This window comes from Erigeron canadensis, chromosome 6 (assembly GCF_010389155.1).
Source record: "Erigeron canadensis isolate Cc75 chromosome 6, C_canadensis_v1, whole genome shotgun sequence".
NCBI classification, from domain to species: domain Eukaryota; kingdom Viridiplantae; phylum Streptophyta; class Magnoliopsida; order Asterales; family Asteraceae; genus Erigeron; species Erigeron canadensis.
In genome coordinates this window covers 39,775,153-39,784,539 of record NC_057766.1, presented here as the reverse complement: position 1 = coordinate 39,784,539, position 9,387 = coordinate 39,775,153, and the positions used below count along the sequence as shown (strand labels likewise).

Here is a 9,387-nt window from a genome sequence, read left to right as displayed (position 1 = left end):
TAAGCAAAACACGAGTTGAAATACAAGAGCAAGTTCTCAATTACATCATAAGCAACAAACATAGTTAGAAGCATCTGTAAAATCACTAATCAGCCTAGTCATCTATTATAAACATAGTTGCGTTTCCCTTTTTGAAATTATGGGTTGTGTGATCCACTACCTGTACAAAAAATAAAAGCACAAATTAGGATCAAACAACCACCCCAATGGCACCTTGAAATTCTAGTGTTTTGAGTACAAGTGAAGTACTTACATTGGTATTGCTAAGCTCAAGATTGTAGAAATGCATTGTCTTCGGCTTAAACAATGGGCCGGCATGCCAAGTCCCTCGAATCAGCTTCAAAGATTTCGGGCCTGTGATTTTAAAGACCTGAACACTGTCGACAGCAGGAGGCACAAACAAGTGACCGCTGCGTGCTTGCACCACATTTTCATCCATTTCTTCCACTATAGAGGGCTTTGAAACTCCAAGATACCAAGATTCACCGCCAATTGAACCAAGGCATTGGGTCACATTTGCATGGTGTGTTATACTCGAAAACTTGAGGGCCTGATCTTGAAGGTTCATGATATAAAATCTAGTAACAAAAGTATTGAAAAAGGAATCACGATAATAATAATTATCCTTACTTTCTACCAGTTAAATGTACAACGAATAAATAAACAAGAAATATATATCAAATTTGTCAAGAACCAGTAATATAATAATGCGATAAATAAACATAAAAATAGTTAATTAACAACTAGTAACGAAAGTTTTATGATAGTTAATATATATGATGACGTGGCAAATTATCGAAAATTTTATACATAAAATAGCAAAACTGCCGATTAACAAAATTGAAATAGTGAAATGGGGCACCTAGGAATGCCTTGAGATAGATCGAGTTGAGCATCGTGAGGGCCGAAAGCTTCACCGTCCGGCGACGCCTGGATGACTTGACCGAAATCTTTGAAGGTTTCCGGTGTTGCTTCGATCGGCTTCAGTTTCACCACCGCCGGTTCCATTGAATGTCAATCCCCTGAATAATAAAGTCAACGCCCTCTGTGAACTTTTGTCTGATACTTGCAAACTATCAGACCCCTATATTTGTTGTACTTTGTAAAATACACACTTAACTTTTCTTTATTAAGTTTTTGGACTTTTATGATGTCTACTTCCATCGTTCATACTTAGTGAAGTGAGGCATATAAGTCGAGTCTGACTTAAGTAGTAAGATTTTCGAATTTGTGTTTATTATTGTAGTTACGTACTGTGCTTGAGATTGATTTGATAGAGTTTGAGTAAGTTTTTTTTAATTGTCTCGGAGTTTATATTCGAATAACTATTTGTTCTTGGTTTGAATCTGGCTAGATTTTTTTAGTTATTTAACTTTTACGGCTAATAATTATTAAGATTTTTAAATAAACTTATTTTAAAAGTTATAAACCTTATCAAGTATTTCTTTTTAACTAGCTTGGGCTCGCTGGTTTGTTAGCCTTGATATAATGGAATGACCTATATATGGAAGATGCAAGTCCAATATTATTCTACTGATCGATCCAATTAGACTTTTGTTCAAAATTGGCTTGAGCTAGCTAGAATTGATACTGGACGTGCCCAACCTAATCAATTAGCTTGTTTGTATAAGGAAATAATCAACGAATAATAATCCGACATTGACTTAAATATTAAGATCGACCAGCTAGCTAGTATATATATATACGAGCATAGTGCCCGCGCGTTGCAGCGGCTAGAAGACGAGGACAATATAAAAGGGAGGCGGTGGTGGAGATCAAGGGCGGTGGTGGAGAAGGAGGGTGGCGGCAGAGGGTGATAGAAGGTCGAGGAGATCGTGTAATGATTAGAAAGAAGGTAAGGGTGTAAGGGTATTATGGGAATACTGAAAAAATGCTTAATTTCCAAAAATAAAAAAAGCAATATGCTTTATAGAGGAGTATAGATATGTTACTTGAAAGAGCAAAATGCTCATGTGTTAGCCATTATATATATATATACATACAAACAACTTTTAGGTCGAGATTTTGAATCGTCTCTAAACATAGAGTGTGAAAAATGAGGAAGCTATATATAAGACTTTTAAGAAACTTCATTCGTGCAGTTTTTGTCCCCAAAATTGAACTTTTATGCTCATGATTATGTAATCCAATTTATATATCATATTTACTAGAGAATCATGCCAGAATCAAAAGCCTTAGAGATCATGTACGCCATGTCGTGTTGCGTTGTTTCATTTTGTTATCTTGACCCTGATCCAGTGGATGAAGACAATATGAATCAAGTCAAAAGAACACGGAAGAAACATGGAATGTATATGACAAGTACATGTGAATCTAAACTAGCAAAGGGGAGCATGCATGCTGCACAAAACTTTTCAACAAATATTTAGCAGGACTAAATGGTAATGTAGGCCTATATACATTGCTACCTCAATTATTACACATGATTCAAGTTATAGCCTTTTGATCTCTCTTGGATCGACTATATATCTCGAATATTCTAGTTGAAAAGTCAACTATTTGAAAATGTGTACAAATTAGACACAAAGAATGCAAATTCTACTTTGAATATTTATAGTTATAATACATTCTTTCGAATTTTTAACTTGATTTTTTATAATACAATGCAAGCATCATCAGTTTAAGAAGAAAAAAAATCTAGTGGTACGTAGTCGGTATAATATATGTAGCCTTATCACAACTTAACCAAGGGAATCAGGAAGTAGTCAAGACCAATAACACCTACTTTCCTTGTATTTCTAGCCAATGTCAACTGTCAACAATAAACAATCTCATACTATATGGATCTTTTCTTGTAACAAATACTACAATATGTGGGTCCTGGTGATTACAGTGGAATAGTATATAAAGATATGTGATTACGATATCCGGTTACTAAGAAATGAGTATGAAAACACACTAAAAATAGAGACTAAAGAGTAAGCTGAAAATAGTATAAACAAATTAAACCTCAAGATTTAATGCAAGTAGCTATCTCTAAAAGTTTTAGAGTTCATATTACAGATTAGCTTTAAAAATATGAACGTCACCCTCACAACTTGATCATTGGCTCTTGATAATGTTGAATTATATTGGGGCAGGAGAAGTGGCCTCCAACCCTTTTTAATTAGTGGAGTTGAAATACTGTCTATTATTATTTGCACCATATAAGAAGAACAATATATATGATGCTGAGACCTATAAGCAAATTAAGGTCAACCCGGTTGTTTAGGAAAAATCATTTTTTCCTAGGCAACATGCATAATTGTTAAAAAAAAAAAAAAACGTTTGGAAACAAAAACTGTTTCACATTTTTAACAATACGGTATGTTTCTACAATAATGCATAGATTAATTACAAGTTCTATAAATTGATCAATGGAACCTTTTGTTAAATTAATTAAGAATAAATGTATGAGAAAGCGTGTGAAATATGAATATATAACCAATTAAGAATGCTGGAGAGGGTGAGACATGAAAGTAAGGCTGTTAATATATGTGTTTGTGTTTCATTGAGAGTGTTACCTCTCACATCATCTTCATCTTTTGTCAAAGAAAGGAAAAACTGTCATTGAGATTATAATTGCATTCACTTAATTTTAAAGACTTTTATTCTTTATACTGTCTATAATTCAAAAAAAAATTCCTAAATGTACGACACCTACGATTTTTTCCAAACTAACCTATACCTTTGTCAACATGAAGCCAAACGCATGTTGGCTGATTGTTACTTATATATTCTACGATGGTAATTAAGAGTCATATCCGTGTCAAAAGAGTAACTTATGGAAGTTGAAAGGTTCTCTTATTTCTTTTTCTTTTTTGTAAGGCAGTATAGAATGGTTCTCATTTCAATTTTTGAAGATTATTAATCCGATACATTCAGTCTCTTTCTGCCAACACATTATCTTTTGTAGTTACTTCGATTTTTCCCTTAATTCAAATTCGATCTGCAAACTATTGTAGACAGAGAATTTCCTAAGATCCCGGCCCCCTCCCCGCTGCGGTATGATGATTTAAAGTGATCGATCATCTTTAATCTCATAAATATGAAACAATTATATTTTCGATCTCCAAGTTCAAATATGCAGCGTACCTTTCTTTTGGCAAATGTTCAATCCAAGTTCAAATATGTAGTGTACATATATGTTTTATTTTGTCAGGATTATGATCGTTTGTGGGTATTTAGTTACTCTCAAACATATAATTAAACATAACTAAATAAGATATATATGCGATGGCCGATTGGTTAAATATTATATAACTTTTGGATGTGATGTACATGTTCGGAGCCACCCTTTTTCGTCGCTCATTTTCTCATGCACAAGACTTTTGCATTTATAAACATACTTTGCAAAAATAATTCAATGATTATTATTTTAATTAAACTTTGTATCTTGCTAGATACAATCCTTTGGGCTGAGTAAAATAGTTATACACTTAACTATTTAAAATTTAAGGTTAAACTTATTTTGATATAAAAATGTATAATTATTTTTATACGTTTATAACAGCTCATTCCTTGATGTTATTAATTTATGGATAAATTACCATCTTTTGTTGAATCCATATTTAGAAGCAGTTTGTAACTCTGTATGGTTGTTTACATCTTAATTACTTTCCTTAAACATTACTTGTGACAAGATTGAATATTGTTGATGTTGAATCCATATACGTGTGTATGTATGTATTTCTCTAAATGGCCAAACTTTTGTGGATGTTGATAGCTTAATAAGTTAATATGATATGTACTCGAAGAATAGTTTCATTCTACTCGTAGTCCACCTGGAATATTAAGATCAACTGATCTTTTTCAACAAATATGACTGAAGCACTATATTATATTAACAGAATAAGATGTAAGCAATATATTCTACTTACTGATCAGACCGATTATTCAACACAATGAGAAGCACAACTTTAGTTAATTATTGATTAAAGATAAGAAATACTGTATGAAAAGCTCTATATTACAAAAGACTAATTAACTTTGAAATATATATATATATACAGTATTATTTATGAATCAAAGGAAAATGATAATGGAACTAGTCTTTGTTATCATATATAATTAAATAATTTTTGTATTAACAAACACACTTCTAGATAATTTCACAAGTTTACCCCCTCAATCGATCTCTCTCTATATAAAAGTAAAATACATTCAAAACCTAGCTTCTTCAGCGGGTTTTAAGTCTCAATACCTCTAAGGTATATGAGAGTGATTAAGATGTAGGCATACCTTACCTATACTTAAGTAGGAACTCTGCTTCTATTTTTTTTTTACCTAATTAAATGGTAGAAAAGACCCTTCAACCTTTGCATCCTCATACCATGCAAAGGTTGCAAGGCATTTCCTACCATGCAAAGGTTGCAAGGCATTTCCTACCATTTAGGTAAAAAAAAAAGCAACCTTCCTACATAGGTAGAGGAATAAGGCTAATTACATGAATATAGATTAAGCATAAAACATAACATAAGCCTTAATCTACACTCTCACTCATCCCAACCCGTCCTAAAAGTATTTCATCATAAAGCTAAAGCATAGATACTTAAGTCTATCATTTCTCATGTGGTTTAAGTCCAAAATCCTAAGGTCTTGGTCGAATTTTGGTTCACTTAAACCATTGCTCTGATACCAACTTGTAACACCCGTCGTTAAAAAACCTGGATTTTAAAAAACTTTTATCTAACGGCATTTAATAATAGCGGAAAAGGATCTCATACAAAGCTGTCCATCCGTAATCGGATGAAACATTTGAAAACATTTGGTGTTACTATATGCATCATCGAAATAATAAAAGAAAATCCATGTTTGGCACCAACATTAACGTCAAGCATTATTACATAGTCTTTAATCATAATATCGTAAATGAAGTAGCCAAACAAAAGGCTAAGGGTAACTTAAGCATCAAGAACATAAATACTATCGTCTTTAATGTCTCTACCCATGCTCACTAAGTTATCCTTTCTTTAGCTCCAAACTCATCTAATCTGATGGCACAACATTTTCAAAGAGCAAGTGTTAGCTAATAAATTAGCTAAGTAAGAATAACATATTTGAAAATATTTGCCGATTAGATATATTAACAAAATCATATCATCATTATATGTTAATATCACATGAGCATCATAAACATCATAAACATAAGAAACATCATAAACATCGTAAGCGTCATATAGCATAACACATTAGAAACATCATAATCCTAAGTGTGACTATCATCATAAAGCTTTACTTTTCATCTTTCTTTACTTTCTTTATATCTTTACTTTTCTTTTGCCTAGACGTAGGCTATGTGACATAAGCCACACATACTTAGGGATGTGGGGTTGTGTGTAGGCGGTCATAGACCATACAGGGAGTTCTCACACCCGACATGATGGGTAACCAATAAGGGGTCCATCGACGTTGTTAAGGAAAGACAAAGTCATTTCCAACTGAATAAACCGTTTATGCCTTTACGCATTAGTGGTTAGTTACTCCACCCGGAATAAACAAACATAACTATGCCACAAGGAGCAACTCAAGTGACCACGTACGCACTAACTTTACAACTAGCACGGGTTAAGCTTAACACAACTTTACATATGCTCGAGACTTCTTTATTACATTAGTTTAGGCTACACTTTCACCTAAACTAATCACTTTTATCTTTACTTTATATTAACGTAGGCTACACTTTCACCTAAGTTAATCACATATCATCTTTACTTTAGGGCCCTTAACGTACACGTGAACATGGCAATCCTAATCAAAGGACTAGTGACTAGGTGATAAAGCCACACATGTAATCATATCATAAACATGTCACCATTATGTGTTCACATATCAAAAGCATAACATTATATCATGATCATTTAGCTTAAGCATAACATCGTATCATGACCATATAACATAACATGGCATCATATCATATTCACATTTCATATGCATATCTTCATTCCATAATATGGGAAGTTACCTTATGCCTTTGCAACCTACATATACATGTCATTCATCATAGAAAGGTAAGCATCATATCCCATATCAACCTCCCATAATCCCATTTACTTTACTTTTAATCATACATAAACGTTTGGAAGGTTTTACTTATGAAAAACATGTTTTGTTGTACCACCAGGTAACAAAAGATGTTATCTTACCTCGTAGAAGCGCACACAAACGATAACTAAGGTTATTGTGCAAAACAAGTATTCCCGACTACCTATTACAAACATAGGACCGATTAACAAGCATGAATGAAGCTAAACCGGCCTATAGTCTATATACATGTCGTATAATAGTCTTTGTTGACTACTTTCACCTATTGTAGACTACTATACCATTCTGTAGACTACTTGACTCTTTTTGTAGACTACCTTCATATTTTGTAGACTACTTTCATATTTTGACTTCAGTTTTTGTAGACTACTTTTGGCATACAAGACAACCAAATGAGAGAAAACTCAGTTCTTAACAAACGTAGGGGACTCAAAGAAGTTTTCAAAAATGTAAGATTCATCTTTTAATACGTTCATATAAAGAAGATATGATTTTTGCAATACGACTAAATTTTCAGACCTAATAAACCCTTTGTTTTGCAAACAATTTCCACCATCAAACATCCATGTCAAGCCACCATGACCTCTACAGTTCATACACATCAAATTAAGGCTTATATATATTTATCAAATCATCAATTGATTCATGGATTCATTATACTCATTTTACAATCGATTTGACATCCGAATGACCTAAATTGACTCACAAACGCAATCGAATCCAAATCAAACCTCAAGACCAGATGTGACACTCTTATGAAATACATAATATCATCAAAAGAAATCATCAATATCACGTTCATACCTGTAGGAAATCACTAAACCTCAATTGATCGAAATAAGGGTTACCGAACGATCCGAAATCACCGATTCTAGCAATGAAACACAAATAACCGATCAAGTTCCAGTATGAATGAGATGAACACTTAGGAATGACCTAAAATCAGTGGAGAATACAATCCTTACCTTGAAGATGATTACCGGATCGATATACAAGTGATTAATTGCTCCTAATGGACCCGAAATCGGTTGAAAATCAAATAGAGGATTGATATAGGCTAGGGGGTGGTTTAGGGTTCAAAGAGAGGATTAATTTTTTGCAATTAGGGGCAAATAAGTTGATACAAAACCCTTAATCCCGTTTTTAGGTTTCCACCTATGTCAAAACTAGTCCCCGAACTTCCATAGAGCTCATATTTGGCTCAAAACTCCTATTGGGAGTACTTACAACACATTAAACACTTTAAGCACCTTTAAAGGCATATAAATACACCTTAAACACATTAATACATCAATCATTAAGGCATTCAAGCCTCACACGTTTAGCACATCAAACACATCTAAGCGTTAAATCCCCTAAAGACTTAACGGACACGTAGTGTTGACTTAACAACTCAAGTCAACCGTTAATTAAAAAGTTCGGTTTGTTACAATATATATCTATCAATAAACTAAAACAGGATTGCAATGTTCTTGAAACGACAAGTGGCGTAATCCTTGATCAACACGTGTCCTTTTAATTATTTATTTGATTAAATTATCTTTTTTAATTGTATATAAATTCAAATTTCTTATTAGACTTAAAATTAAACTTTAAATCGTGGCTTATGGATACAAAACACATTATAACCTTATTTGATTGATTATTTCTTTCTCAGCTCTTCAACTCCTATTACTTAGATTACTTATCATAAGTTATTAACATGAAGACTTCAAAAAATTGAGTTTACGATTCGAAATCACAAGGCTATTTGCCGTCATCCACTATATTTACAAGTTTTGATTTTAATGTGATTGTAAAAATTTAAGAGAAATCCAAAACTCTAACTAAACATATGAGAGAAAGTACCCGCGCGGTACAACGGTAAATGTTTATTATTATTTAGCTTTGATCATCGGTTACTAGATTTAACCATAATTTATTCCATACTCACAGTCACAGGTATGATGCATATTCAAAATTCTTTATAATATATATATATATATATATATGAGAAGTGAATGTGTGGGACAACACCACCCAACTTGGGTAAAAAAACCCTTCACATCTTGATTTTTTATTCCATAAAAATCAAGGTGTCCATCATTTATTCATTAATATTAAAATATTAATACGTGAGAGATTTTCTAGCCAACTTAGGTATGAGACAACCCCACACTCACTTTTCTCATATATATATATATATATGACGTGTTGCGCATTGTTCGTGACGGATTTTCAACACATTCTATATACTCAATCTTTCTAAGAACATTTATCCAATTTTCATTTTTTATGTCAATTAATAATTAAGTGTCTCTTTGAAAATGGATAGTTTAACTTTTTAGAAAAATGATTTTTATA

At 32.6% G+C, this 9,387-nt stretch overlaps 1 protein-coding gene across 1 annotated transcript; it reads right to left on the bottom strand.

The window, feature by feature from the left end:
* Nucleotides 1-1,095, bottom strand: LOC122605552. The gene is made up of 3 exons (XM_043778512.1): nucleotides 863-1,095; nucleotides 254-578; nucleotides 1-160 (listed from the first exon to the last, which is right to left on the bottom strand). The coding sequence occupies exons 1-3, from the start codon at nucleotides 1,006-1,008 to the stop codon at nucleotides 95-97; spliced, it is 537 nt and encodes a 178-aa protein (XP_043634447.1). The 5' UTR covers nucleotides 1,009-1,095; the 3' UTR covers nucleotides 1-94.
* Nucleotides 1,096-9,387: the final 8,292 nt, after the last annotated feature.